The sequence below is a fragment of the Oikopleura dioica genome, chromosome XSR, assembly GCF_907165135.1.
Source record: "Oikopleura dioica chromosome XSR, OKI2018_I68_1.0, whole genome shotgun sequence".
In the NCBI taxonomy this organism is placed as follows: domain Eukaryota; kingdom Metazoa; phylum Chordata; class Appendicularia; order Copelata; family Oikopleuridae; genus Oikopleura; species Oikopleura dioica.
The window spans coordinates 4316676-4332155 of record NC_137294.1 but is presented as its reverse complement, the minus strand read 5'-3'; the positions used below and the strand labels follow the sequence as shown (position 1 = coordinate 4332155).

At 42.9% G+C, this 15480-nt stretch overlaps 1 protein-coding gene across 1 annotated transcript; it reads left to right on the top strand.

The window, feature by feature from the left end:
• Nucleotides 1-324: 324 nt before the first annotated feature.
• On the top strand, nt 325-15447 carry LOC145708874 (fibrocystin-L-like). Its single transcript, XM_081786573.1, has 11 exons — nt 325-384; nt 1567-1717; nt 1807-2244; nt 2293-12861; nt 12906-13447; nt 13490-13800; nt 13841-14212; nt 14248-14337; nt 14573-14767; nt 14813-14945; nt 14990-15447. Exons 1-11 carry the CDS (start codon nt 339-341, stop codon nt 15445-15447), a joined length of 13305 nt encoding a protein of 4434 aa, XP_081642699.1. The 5' UTR covers nt 325-338.
• Nucleotides 15448-15480: the final 33 nt, after the last annotated feature.

Genomic DNA, 15480 nt, shown 5'->3' with positions numbered 1-15480 from the left:
TAGCGTGTATAATAGCGTCAATAGGTTTTTCATCAAGAGTGCCTCTATTTTCCATACTTGTTGCTTGTTCAAAGTTTAGTGATCATGTGTTTAGCCAGATTCTCATCGTCGATCAAAGTTTCATGTGTTGGAATTGTCGATTCTACGCTAGTTAACTCAGTAACTACTTAGTCGATTAGTAATGACAATTAGTTATAAAATTTATCTCTGAGGAAACCGCAGCTGGCTCAATGGATGTTAGATTATTTGCTTCGAAAGGAAGCACCGGTCTAGGCTTCTGATGCAGCTCTGGCGTCGGTCTAAGGGGCACGCAGTGAGAGACGCCGCCCAGTAGAGAGATGAGCTGGCTTTTCGCTGCTCTACTACAAAGCAGCTTTTTAGCTGGTAAGATTGATTAGCACTGATAAGCAAGACTAAACTGGTCGATTCGGCGGAAATTAATTTCCATCTCTCCAATCTTAGTCCTCATTTTTAAATACACTGACGCAAGATTATTTTATCCCAAGCACTACTGTTTCTCTAGGATATGAAAATTCCGAAAAAAAAAATCTTGTATTACTTTTTATGTGTTTGTTTTTTATTTAAATTAGTAAAAATGCATTAAACCTATAGTAAAAAGTGTTAATTAAGACATATTCTTTTACAATTCGACCCGATTAGATGAAAGAGCGAAAGTACCGTTTGCTTGACTTTCTAGCGTAAATTTGACGGTTGGTCGAAACGGTCTAGTAGGTTCCGTCCTTCCGTGATCAGAACGGACAATTGTTCCAGCTGGCTGCTGCTCTAGCTGCAATAAAGTCCAATTTTCTCATTTCGAATCTTTATGGGACATCTACGCCTCCTCATGCTTTCCCTTGCCTCAAATAAAAGTGGTCTCACGCCCCATATTGCAATGGATACGAAATTGTTTCTGAATAATTTTTAGAAAGCGATAGTTTTGGGATAAGCAATAAATAATAAAAAGATAAGGGTTTATCTTTAAACTTTGCGTGAAGACTCGATCGTGGCGAGAACAGGGTCACAATGGTCTCCTGCTGGCGAATGACCGGGTCACCCTCTGCCAAGGGCGGAAGTTGAGTGGAATCAGCGCAGTACGGCCTCCCGCCTAACTAGACTGTAATCGATCCAAGTACTTGATACCGCCCTACAGAGGCTATAAAATTAGCTATCTCTAGTTTTAATGTGAAATTTAAATTTAAAATCTTGAATTAAATGCCAAATTATTAAATTGTTTGGCGCTTGATGATTCTTTGAAACCGATTTCAACAATATTTGTTAAACATTGCGCCCATATTTATAACTGATGATTTTCTAACATAAACAGATGCATAAGTATTATCAATATTTCAAGAAGCTTCGACGAAGTTCTCAACAAGATTGTTTAAGATCTTAGAAAGCGCCGTAAGCCATCTTTAGTAATTGAGTGAGTCTTCTCTAGGTGGTGGAGGTGGAGCGTGATTCAGCACTGCAATTAGTTTGTCTTCGTCGCCAGGAGCGTAATAGAATGCTGTCCATACATGTTTTTTCAGAATTCAGAGAACATATTCTTCTTACTTTCATTTCTAGTCTCCAGCTACTATGGGAGCCCCATTGAAGGGATCTATCCCATTTACGGCGGCAGCGGAATTCTGACCATCTATGGCGCGAATTTGCCGAGAGTGGATGAGGTTGTCTTTCGATCTGAAACGTTGGAAGATGTCAAGTGCAATATTTTCAGGTAAGTCAGGAATTTACCTGGTAGAGAGTATTACTGAGGTAGACAGTAGTTCTACATCGATAGTAAAGTTTTAATACCATTTGATTTAGTAAAGGAAAAAAGGAAGTTAGATGCAATATAAAACAATGGCCCAGTCCTGGACGCTATCAGCTTGTTGTCGATGATGTTGTCGAAGACATCACGTATTGGGCCGAGGAAGAGGAAGAAGAAGACGGAGGATTTCGGATGGAAGAAGATGTCTCGTTCGCCTCCTCTTCCGGCAACTGCTTCAACAATAGACCAGTTATCGATCTTGTCCGACCTGCTCGCATTAGTAGACAAGCCGGAGTACTTATAACTATCGAGGGTTGCAACCTAGCTCAAAAGACGGCTCCAATTACGGACGAAGAGCTCGAAGGAATGAGCGAAGCTTCGAAGAAGCTAGCGCGAGCGACGCAGTATGACCAAACTCAATACGCAGTCACTTTTAATTCTGGACGAGATGAAGTCAGATGCAATGTTATTAGATACTACACTACAGGAAGCGGGTCGAAATAATATCCAGCATAAAATTAAGATGGAGGTCAAATTTAAAGAATTAACTGGCAAAATATTTATCTCGACCCCAAAAAAGACAGCCAGATTGTATGCACTACAGAGGAGTTTCCATCCGATGGAAGTTATTTTCTGAAGGTTTTCACAAACGGCCGTGAAATCGGTGAGAACGGATTTGGAAAACCGTGTCGTATTTGTAAGGTCCAGGCTCTCTCGAACTTTGTCCCCTTGATCAAAGAAATTGAACCGGCTAATTATGGATCCAATGGAGATATTATAACAATCAAAGGAAGAATCTTTACCGACGCATATCTGCAAGATCGTTGCGCATTAGATGAGGATGAAGAGTGCTCTCAAACAGGCAGTGTAGAAGAAGGTGAAAATTATCTTCGAAGCCAACCTAGGTTTGTCGATGCTCTTGGACGAAACGTTGGAATTTGCGAGCTTGACGATATCGAAGGCTCTCCTTCAATTTCCTTGACCAGTTTCAACGATGGTTTCATCCGGTGCAAGATCAAGACCTCCTACGTTGGAAATGTCAATGTCACCTTTTCGACGACATTCAACGGAGAAAGTACCTCTAAAACGGACCTGTATACAGCTGTGGGCAACGATGTACAAATATTCAATTTTCAGTTGACACCAAGAGTTGATAATATTTCGAAGAGAAGTGGTGGACTCATCGGAGGAAACATGATCACAATTGCAGGAGGCCCTTTCAGTGAGGAAATGACCTCAGTAACAATTGGTGGCGAAAAGGCAACAATTACGGACATTCGCAAAGATAGCGTCGTCTTGGCAGCTCCAAAAGCACCAGTTCACGATGAGTGCGGTTATCCAGGACAGAAAGGGTTTGTAGCTAAAGTCTGGGACATCGCGCAATCTGATGTCTGGGACCATCTCATAAGAACGCCGAGTTTTGTTGACGTTGACTCTTCAATGTATGAACAAGACGCACAAGAGTTTACGGTTCATTTGGAAGGCGTCTTTGTACCTAAGGAAAGTGGTTTCTACTCCTTCCAAGTGGCTGCTAGCGATGAAGGAAGACTATTTGTTTCTTCAAACGCGTGTAGCTCCAATGCTGATCTCGTTTCGCTCATTAAGAACTCACAAAGTCCAAGGGACTTCCATGGCTCATTCAAACAGGGAATAATGTCGAAAATTTTCTTAGAAGAAGGAGAGCCCATTTATTTACGAGCTGAAGCCATTCATACCAAATGGAGCTCTGGTTTCGTCAACATTGGCGCGCTTTTCCACTCTGCTGAAGGCGACAAACAGTCAACATTCGACTATGTGTTTGAGACGCAAGAAATTGAAATCAAAGATTTCGCACAACAAGAAGTCCAAGATATTTCTTTCGATCAGTCTTCTCCTGATGAAATCAGCTTTGTACTCGAGCTAGATGGCCGTCGAACAAATACATTGACGCCAACAAGTAGCGAGGAGCAAATTTCTCGAGAGCTGAACCTTCTCTCTAAAAATGAATGTGCAGATACTGGAAACATTCGAGAGGCATTTCGAAATGGCGGCGAAAAAAATTCGGTCTATCCATGGAACTGGTATACGTCAGAATCAGAGCCTTACTGTGGTTCTAAAGCAGTTGCGCTCAATACTCAGCGTCTTAAGTTCTTCGATGCGCGAAGATACTCTGATGTCGCACCCATTGACTTGAATCTGAATCCGAACATTTGCTTTGCGTACAAAGGAGCCATTGGTGATAAAATTCAATTAACTATGGAAGCTTCCAATTGGAAGGGTGTAAGAAGCTATTCTTTTGGGCTCGATCATACAGACACGTGGAAATACAGATGCTGGAATATTATTACAGAATTCATCAACAATGATCAGTTCCTGAAGAGGAAAGTGGGTTCTAACTCCGTTATTCTCTTAAAACAACTCGATTTCACTGCGAACAATCAAAATGAGAAGACCGCTTACATTGATGAATTTGTAATTGGTAAGGTCGAAGGCCATTTCCATGTCGAGCAGAGTGAAATCGGCGCACGTCCAAGTGGTTACATTCCGAAAATCCGCGCTGAGTGGACAAACGTATCCGGTCGTCCAACACTTCGCCTCTTCTTTGAGACCAACGATTGCGGGCTTGATATTCCTCTCATCAAACTTGTTGATCCAGTCAAATTCGAAATGATCAAAAACCCATTGACACATCTGTACACCTTTTCCGGATTCTCTGCAACAGTTGACCGACGATCAAAAGTAAGTCCTGGAGTAGATGGAAACTTCGATCTCAAGTACAAGAACAAAATTCTTTCCGCTGGAGTTGGGTGGACTGCAAATCACCTGAAACAACGACTTACTGCTGTTTTTGGGCACGAGTTTGGTGCTGCTACGGTCAAAAAGTTTGGAACATGCATGGACGGCTATAGTTGGGTTATTATCTGGAACTCATCTGGCGACAAAGAACAAATCGAGCTTGACAATGTTGCCGTTACTGGTATGAGTATTCGAACAAGGTCGATAACCGTTAACGATGGTGGTCTACGAATACCATTCCTAAATGGCGATTACGTTCGTCAGATTTCGCCACAGCCAAAATTCGATATTAGTGTCGCTGGAGTTTCTGCCGTATGCTTCCCAAGAACATCGATTGATTGTGACTACGCCTGGTTGGAGAAGCAAACAATGACTATCGCTAGTTTGGATAAATTAGAAGACGGATCTTACAAAATAACGGGAACAAATTTCAACAAGAATACACAGATAATCGTGGGAGGATCAGCGTCGCCACTTATTAGCGTATCTGACGAAGAGATTATTTTCAATCTCCCTGAAGTTTCGGGAAAAGTTCGTGTCCGAGCATACAGTGAACAGTTCGGGTACTCTGCTGGGGAGTTCTTCGTTACTGTTAAATCTGTACTAAACAGTGTGTCTCCTCAAGTTATTGGCGTCGGAGGAGGAGGAGTCTTGACAGTAGAAGGTGCCGGCCTCAATGATGAAACAGAAGTCAGAATAAATGGCCAACCCTGTGAACATGTTCTCGTTGAGTTTTCAAAAATCCAATGTCGAGCTCCTGCTCTGGATGCCGGAACTTATGCGATTGAGATTAATGGAGACGATACTGAATTGAGTGTATCATCTGCTGAGAATATCTCTGCTTCAATTGCTGACATTTCTCGAGATTCTGTTGGTGTTGCTGGGGGAGAGCGAATGGTTTTAGTTGGATCGAGATTCGGAAATGTCGAAAAGGTTTTCGTTGGAGATAGAGAAGCCGAAATCGTTGAATTTGATGATTCTGAAATAGTTGTTCTCGCTCCAAGCAATGAAATAGGCACACATGAAGTCATCATTGTTAACGAAAACGGAAACTCCGAGAACTCAAAAGATCTAAGCTACGTTCTTGAAGTCAGTTCTGTTCTCCCAAAAGTATCGAGTATTGCTGGTGGAGCTCTTCTTACAATCAAGGGTTTTGGTTTTGCGGAAGGCAAAACAGAAGTTAAAATTGGCGAAACCGACTGCACCATCAAGAGCGTTTCGTCAAATACTATTCTTTGTGAGACACAAAGTGGTGTCAAAGAACATATTGTTGAAAATGGCGTGGCCACTATTGCTGGAATGCCAATGGCTTCATGGACTCCACGATCTCTTGTGATTGCGCTTGGCGAGCGAGTTACATGGCGATGGAACTTAAAACTAACTGGAAATGAGACTCCAAAGTTCCGAATTCAACAGACTGCATCAGAAGGCAGAGTCGAATACAACGGAGTTGGTTTCCAATCGCCAAAATTCGTTGGCGAGTCTGGCGAGTGGAGTTTCGATTTTCTCACTCCGGGAACGTACTTTTACTCTTCAGGTTTTATCGAAAGCTCAGAAAGTCTCGCATTGACCGGCACTATCATCGTTGAAGAGCAGTCATCTAATGAGGAGTCCGAAGTGACAGTTTTTATTGGGGACCAAATTGCTGAACACAAGCTTATCGACCTTGTGTTCTCCACTTCCAAAGATAGCTGCAATGAATTATCGAGCGATGTTTTGACAGTGTCGACATTCAGCAAAGACATCGTCAGTCACAGCTTCAGTTTTGACCAAACTCCAGTTGTCGAGTCAATGAGCCCAAAAGTCCTTCGACCGGGCGGTATTGTAAAGATAGAAGCGTCAGGTTTGATCGAACACATAAACTGCATGACGATCAGCATTGGTGGATACAACTGCAACTTGGATATTAACCAAAACGACCCTGACATGGATGATTTTGAACTCGAAACACTCTCAAGAAGCTCGAAAAAATCGTCTGTAATCACATGCCAGCTCGAACACGAATTTTCTATGCCCCCTGGTGATCTTTGTGGATTGAACATTGATATTTCGCGCGTTGGAGGAGTAATCATTCGATCAAGTGTGGATCAGTGTATTACAGTTGTTCCTACTGCTAAGAGTTTGAAACCACGATCGGGATCAATGTTTGGTGGCCAAGTGATTGAAGTAAGAGGAGAAGCACTTGATTTTGCAGCTGACACTGAAGATCTAAGAGTTTTGTTTGGAAACACAGAGGCTAGAATTCTATCCGTTCTTTACGGGGGAATTATGGTGATTGTTCCATTTCCAAGTGGAGACGAGATTGATGGAAGAACACTTGTTACTGTGACGTACAAGGGAGATCCTATTGCGACAGTAGAAGACCTCGTCTATCACTATGATGAGCAAAGAACTCCGATGATTGACAGTGTAACTCGAGATGGTAACGAAATCACAATCTTTGGAAAAGGTTTCGACGGCGCAGTGATTATTGGAATCGGTGATTTTGCATGCGATAACGTCGAAGTCTCATCTGTAAAAGTTGTTTGTGAAGCAACAAGAGTACCCGCCGGTGAGTACTTTCCGAATCTTCTTTCGTCTGTTTATGGTCTTGCCGGAAGTACAGATCGCTCGAATAGTTTGGTTACCCTCAATCCAGAAATTAAAGAGATTTCTCCTTCAAGTGGTTCGGTTTATGGTGGCAATACGGTTACGATTCGAGGTCTCGGTTTCGGCGAAAAATCAACAATGCGTGTTAGCTGGGACAATGTTGGAATCATTCGTGAAACGACTCAGATTATTTCATCTACTTCAGACGAACTGGTTCTCACAATTCCGAAACTAAAGAATTCGGATGATGCCGATCTCAATGTTGCATCAATTCGTCTTACCATGGTTGCCGAAGACGGCATCGTAAACTGGCCTCCTATTCAGTACACCTACCGCCGGTCACTCTCCCCTGTTGTCACAAGTTGCTCACCAAACAAAAGCATCTCGGGTGGAGATCTTCTTCAGATCACTGGAAGCAATTTCAGATGTACGAACAAGAATCCGCAGATAATGCTCGGTGGTAGTGATTGCGAAATTGTGGAATGCGACAAAACTGTTGTAAAGTGTCGTGCTCCATTTGCTGCTGCTGGGGATCATATCGTTGAAATTTTCGATGACTTGTTTGGCCATGGTAAAACTACTGTTGTTGTTAACTTTAACCTCGATGTATCTAACTTCGCTCCTATTTCTGGAAGTATTGGTGGAGGGCAGCGATTGACTATTTCTGGGACAGGACTTACGGAATCATCCGAAATTGACTTGTGTGGAAATCCTTGCGAGTTTATCAGCCTAGAATCTGGTGAGAGTCAACTGTATGTTTGCGAAACACCTGCTATGTCAAGCTCGGATTCGTGCACAGTGATTGTTCGAAACGGGTTCTTAGAAGACAGTACTCGTACAAAATATAAATATCGAAACGACAGAACTCCAAACGTTTTCGAAATAACACCAAGTAGAGGTCAAACCACTGGTGGAACAGAAGTTACTATTCACGGTAATAATTTCGAAGAGCCAGTCACTGTGCACTTCGGTGAGTATGAGTGCGAAATCGCCTCAGTAAACTCTGATCAAATTGTTTGCGTCACATCTGCTGCATCTAAGTCGGAAGTTCTCCCTGTTACAGTTAATGTTGCTGCTCTCGGCAAACAAAATGATTTGGTCCAATACTGGTATGTCAATGAATGGTCTAATCCAGCTAGCTGGGGATGCCAAGAAGATCAAGATTTAACCGAATGCATGCCACAAGATGGTGAAATCGTTGAAATCATGGATGGCTCTGATCTTTTGCTAGACACATCTACTCCATTACTTCTGGTTTTGATAGTCAATGGAGGAACCCTCCACTTTGATCGCGAGAAAGATCTTACTCTCCGCGCTCATTACATTCTTGTTACGAACGGCGGTCATGTCCAAATAGGAAGCGAAAACTCTCCTTTTATGAAAGAAGCTCATATCGAGCTATATGGCCATCGCCGTAGTGCACGGCTTCCACTCTACGGAGCAAAATTTATGGCTATTCACGATGGATCCTTGGAGATGCACGGACGACCTATTGCCAACCCTTGGACTCAGCTGGTTGAGACTATTGTCCCCGGAACTACCTGGATAAAACTTAAAGACGATATCAGTGATTGGCCAATCGGTGGGGAGATAGTTATTGCTTCTACTGGTGGAATCGACACTGTTGATGAGAATGAAATGTTCTCTATCGTGAAAATTGATGAAAGGTCGAACATGATCAAATTGGACCGAGAAGTTGCGCACAGACATTTGGGTGAAATTTCAGAATGGGGCGGCAAGACTCTTGACATGAGAGCTGAAGTAGGTCTTTTGACGAGAAATGTCCGCATTTCTGGAAATATGGACACCTCATGGGCCCAAGAAATTCAATCATGCGAGATCGAAGCCGAAGATAATATGTTCGAAATTCAGACCTGTTTCCAAGGCCGCTTTGGAGAAGAAGTAGGTTCAGACGAGTTTGGATCCACACTTCATTTTGGTCCAGGAACTAAACAAGTTCGCATGTCAAATGTCGAGGTTTTTAACGCCGGCCAAGCTTTTGAACTCGGAAGATACCCGGTGCACTTCCATCTTGTCGGCGATCAGCAACAATCCTTCGTCAAGGACTGTGCCATTCATCACACATTTAATCGAGCGCTTACATTCCACGGAGTACATCGTCTTCTTGCTCAACGCAACACTGCTTTCCATGTCAAGGGACATGGTTTCTTCATCGAGGACGGTATTGAAACAGAAAACAGAATTTACAACAATTTGGCGATTGGTATTCGAACGTCAACATCACTTCTCTCGACCGACATTTGGGCATCTGGCTTTTGGATGACCAATCCGAATAATGAATGGGTCGGCAATCATGCTGTTGGTGGAAGTCACAATGGTTTCTGGATGAACCCACCAAAGAGGCCAACTGGACCGAGCTTCACAAGAACTTACTGTCCACAAAAAGTGCCTCTAGGTCGATTCGATGACAATGTAGCGCATTCGAACGGGTTATTTGGACTTTGGCTCTATCCAATTTTCACTCCTGTGCCAGGCGGAGACTGTTCCTTGGATCCCAAAATGTTCTTCGAACCGGCTAAGTTCAGAAGATTCACAGCTTGGGGTAATAAACGTGGCGCTGAAGGTGTTTTCGTCACTGCCACTCAATTCATTGACTTCATTGCTGCAGATAACAAACTCGCCGATCTGTCGTTTATGGAAACAAAATTAGATGTCTTTGGAGATGAAGGTCTATTGATTAAGGATTCCGTTATTATTGGAAAATCAAACATTATGACAAAAGAATGCTATAAGCAAAAAGCGGGTCTAGAGACTCCATGGAAACTCGGCGCATTTACCGTTGACGGCCTCAAATTCTTTAACTTCAATGAAACATGTATTGCAATCAATCCATGCTACCGAGCGTATAGAACTGACTGTGCAAATCAAGCGCAGTTCAGCAATATCGAGTGGCACAACTCGCCAAGAAAGGTCACTTTTGCTTGGGAGCATGAATACGATTTCCACGACTTAGACGGTACACTTACTGGTCGCAACGAAGAAGTTCATTTGCTTACAGAGTCTGGAATTCTCCCTCCGGATAAATGTGACTCCTCTGGCTTAAACGAATTCAATTTTGGAGAAGTAAATGCCACCATTTGTGATGCCAGTGTTAAATTGAAGAAATTTGGTATGAACGAACTTGCACCACAATTCCTCAACGGGGCCAATTTTATCGTTCGAAATAAATATGGTAGTTCGCTGACTCCCTGGAGAAGCCTACGCATCGTTCACCCAAGAGGCTACACTGGAATGGTTCTTGAGGGAGAAGACCATGAATATGTTTTCGAGGGATTTAACGCGCTTTCAAACCTTTCTTTCGTCGCCGATTTCTATTACTTTCAAGAAGACGATCATGTCATCATGAAACGTGCTTTTACGGACAAGATTGAACATCTTCAAGTTTCCGAGAGAATGGCGACAAACTTTGCCGATGTACTCTCAGAAGAATCGGACAATCTTGATACTAGTGTTGACACAGCAACCGGCGAAGTGGCTTTTGTTATTTCTGGACGTGGCCAGCAGCGTTCTGGATCTATTGCTCCAACAGAACTTGTCGGGCGAACAGTTCATGTTGAGTTTGAGGTCAAGAACAAGCAAGACGACTCTGCCGAGGAAGTTATCCTATCAAAACAGGAAATGTTCATGAACCAACAGACGTGTGTCTTCAGCGACCCAGATTGCTGGCGAAGTCCAACTGCTGACGGCGGGAATATTCATATTCCGGTGGATCGACATGTCTTTCTTGATAATGCAACGATTTTCGCTGAGGATCTGATAATTGATGGAACATTAGAGTTCATGCCAGATCTTGACTATACAATCAATGTCGACAATGTAGTTGTAAACGGCAAACTCATAATTGGTACTGAGCAGTCGCCGTTCCCTTGTGGGCACTCGATCGAGTTCAATATTAGGAGTAATGTCAACAACGAAGTTTTCATCAAGAACAAAATCCCAGCTGTTGGAAAGAAGGCATTTGTTGTTTATGGAATCGCGGAAATATACGGTTGTCAAGCTATGGCACAGGCTCAACTTCTTGAACCCGCCTCTGCTGGAATGACTTCCATCGTTGTTGATCGTTCTGTAACTTGGAGTGAAGGCGATGAAATTGTCATTGCCTCCACGAGCTTCGATGGAAGTGAATCAGAAGAGTGCGTTATTCAGTCAGTTCACGGAAACAAAATTGAGTTGGCATCGCCACTTGCTCATTTCCATGATGCTTCCGCTTCTCAATATGATGGGATCGATTTTACCGTCTCCGCTGAAGTCGGTCTGCTCAATAGAAATATCAAATTCATTGCTGAAAATAATCAAGAGAAATTCGGCGCTCGTCTTCTTGTCAACAAAAATGAAAACAACGCTGGACGAACAAAAGCCATTTTATCAAATATTGAGTTTGTGAATTTTGGTCAGTTCGGATATACCGATACACCTGATCCGAGGTACGCCGTTGCTTTTTATGGAACAACCGAGGTTTCAAGAGTTTCCAACTGTGCTTTCCGCGATAGTTTTGTCACAGCTATTGGTATTATTAACAGCTTCAATGTGCTTGTGGAAAACAACATCTTACATCGAACTATTAACGACGCTATTCGAGTTGCTGGTGCCGGCCAAGGCAACATTCTCAGAGGAAATATGGTCATAAACACGTTAAATGGACTTTTGGCTACTGAAGGTGGTGCTGATCTTGATGGGACTCGCTTTGAGGGAGCCTACGCTTCCGGTATTAGACTTGACGACGCTTTGAGTACTATCGTTTTTGAGTCTAACCGTGTTGCTGGCGTGGAGGGCTTTGGTATTCGTCTTCGAGGTGATGCCTGTCCCGCCGGCGAGCAATCGGTTGGTTGCCCCAATAGAAATGTTACTATTGATCAGTCGAGATTGAATCACGCTCATGGTACCCACAACGGAGTCGTTATTTGGCTTTTGTCCCGCGAAGATTGTTCACTTGTGACAAACATAGCTTCGTACCGCAATTATGACTACGGCTTCTATCTCCAGTCACCATCAAGTTTAATTATCGAGGGCGTTATTACATTTGATAATCCTATCGGTATCTTGCCAATCATTATTGATCCAGAACCAACAGAACATGAATTGATTTATAAGTCTGCCAAAATCCGAAATTCGCTCATCGGAGGAATGTCGGACAGCTTTGACTGCTCATCAAATATGGCACAATTGACTCCTGGTGTCATTCCATATTTCGACAAAACTTCTCTCCTAAGAGCGCCTCGTCATAATGGAGGCTTTACTGGATTCATGATAACTAATATTATTGGATCGAAGACCAGAGCGCCACTTGAAACTTGGAACTTTGTTCAGAACCATCCTCAAATTGTCGGAAGCTCGTGTGTTAATGACAATGTTTTTGCCTCTTTTGGTAGCAGATGCGGCGTCAGTAACATTGCAGTTCGAACCAACCCGGATATGGCTGAGTACATGCATCCGATCGTTATGGAGCGAAATGCTATGATCGAAGTCACAGATACAAATCGTTTTTTCATCCACCGCCCGAATATTCTTTCGATTATGAGCGAGGAAAAAATGCAATGCGGAGACATGGACTGTGATGGAGGCAAAAAAGTACTGATCTATGACGACGGAAGCACAAGTGGCCGTGGTTTCCCAGTAACAATGGTTGCTCAGTCCGACTTTGAGTGGAATGGAGATCCCAGAAGAGGTCTGGGCGACTATCGAATTCCATTCTCCATGCTGACTGAAGACGACGGCACGAAAAAGATGTTACTTTGTGGGCACCAAATAAGGGTATTATTCGCGATGGAAGTTGTATTCGTGATGATTCGTGGCTTTTGGATATTTGCGCTGGAATCAAGCACGAGCTCGTTGTTTTTGAGTCTCTTGACAAAGACACTACTGATCGTAGAATTGGCCCACTAGGAGTAAGATCCGATACTGGCTACATTGATTTGATCAATGGTCCTGGATCTTACAAGGGTGACCACGGATACGCTTCAGTGGACAGGCCTAGTCTTTACCACACGATTCTCGCTGCTGATCATCATTACGAAGTCGCTTTCACAGGAACTTTGCCTCTTACTAATCGCATTATTATGCCAATGGCAGATGATGATGATTTCATAACAATTTCTCTCTTTGTTGGCAGAATGCAGCGCATAGAAGTCTATCGAGGCGGTATGCTTGTGCGACCCACCAATGCGCAGCTAGATAAGGGAGGCAGTTTCACGTACATGTTCCCCGATCCAAGATTCATTCCTAACATTGACGACGGTGTTTTACTTCAACACGGAGCGAACTACTTCGACAGAAATGCTATGACTCTTCATTTGGCCATTCGGGGCAACGAAGGTAAAGTTACTTTTCAGTTTAAAAGGCTCATCTTTATTTCAGATCTCGTTTTGAAAACTTCTCAAACACTGATCATCAATATGGACACAGTCATGGAAATGACGCCGGAAGAACTTTATTCGCAGAAATCACTGGGTCCTATTCTTGCGTCTATTCTTGGAGTTTCAGACAAGAACGTCAAAGTGGTCAATATCGGTCAGTCATCTACTCGCCGTAGAAGAAGCATTGGCTCCAATGCTGCGAAGTTAACATTCGAAGTTGGATCCATGGCGTCTATGGGAGGACCAACTGCACGATCAATGGGATTCAATGATGACCTTGATATGGAAAGTCTTAATGATCTCCAGCGAAAGGTAGTCTTTTAAATTTTCATTCAATTATCAATTATTTAAGATAATTGAAGCAAAGACGGTGTGCACAATAAAATCTGAGATGAAGGAAAAACTGAACTTGGAGGTTGTTCAAATCTCTGTCAACGGTGTTGATCAAGAGGAACATGTCGTACACGATGACATGAGATCTGAAGATGTCTTCAATCCTTTTGATGGAATGTCGTCAAAGACCGTTTCGATGCCAACAGATCTGTCAATTTTCCGACAGCCCGAGCTTGAACTGAAGATTGGCGAAACATTCGCAACACAACCTTGGCTCCAAGTTCTTGACGAAAATGGAGCGCGAGTGGTTGTTAACGGATTATCAATCAGTGTCAAGCTTGTATCCGCAGATACCCAGGTTCAAGAAATTTCTAGGAAACAATTCCGAAAGGTTCGTACAAGACAATTTTTAAACAGCTTATTTAGAGAAAACTTGTAGACTCGCCTTTTTGTAAAATGCTCAGAGCATTGGGGCTAGAGTCACAAGATGCCACAGGCCAATGTAGCACGTCGAAGGTATTTTTTGTTAGAGTTCGGACAACCGACTAACATTTGGTTTGTGAATTAAAAAATGCGGAATTCGGAATACCGATACTGAGAATACTGCGATGTTTCTTGTTAGAAAACCTAACATGAAATTATTTTATCTATGTGCAGATTCACTAATGATTACTAACCTTGCATCATAAATGTTAGTTTCACGTCATCTTCTGAAATTAATCCTTATTTTTGATAGTGACCATCTATTTAGACCGCCAAAAAGAACAGAAGTGAGAAAGATGTTATTAACTCAGTCCATGGCGTTGTTTTAACAGGCCAAACTACAGTGACCGTTGATCAAGATGGTCTTGCTAAATTCACCGACTTAGGAGTTTCTGGTGCCTATACTGGCAGCGGCGAAATTGCTCTCGAATTCTTTTTGGATGGCAGCGGCATGCAAATTTGCGTAAGTAAAATTAGAGGTTTTCAAATGCTAAAAGCGCATTTCTAGGGAATGGGAACGCTAAGTATGATCAAGCGAAGTGGCATTATTGACATCAAAGACGAAACTTCAAATGCTGTTCATTGCACCAAGGGAATGGCTCGGGCATCAGACTTTTTGCGAAAGAAGAAGAAAGGCGGAGGTATTTCGATAGAGTACTCCACGGAACTAATTTTCTTCTTCTAGGCGAGTTCGTTAGCTGCGCTAATCTCGAACTTTCGGGCCTCAAGTCAATCATTCAAGACTTGCACGTTGGCAATTTCATCCGGCTGAGAACTAACGGCGACGAAGTCTCGACTATTCGAAAAGAACAGATCGCCTCTTTGAGCTTGGCGAATAACAATCTTTCCGACGGGGAGGAGCTTCGTGAGCTCTTGTCTCACTTACGAGCTCTTACGAATCTAAACCTTGCAAACAACCAGTTTACTGAGTTCCCATCTGACTTATTCTCGCAAAACCGAGCACTCGCTAATTTCGATTTCAAAGGAAACCCAACCACAACTCTTCCACCGGGTTTCTTCTCCATGAAAATAACAAAGAAATCCAAATTCATGATGTCCTGCTCCCTGCAAACGATTCCAGTGGACGTTCTACTTGACAAAAAGATTGTGAAATCATTCTTGAAAGCAGCAAAATTCTGTTAGAAGTTGTAATATATTTGGCATTCTTTGCCCCTC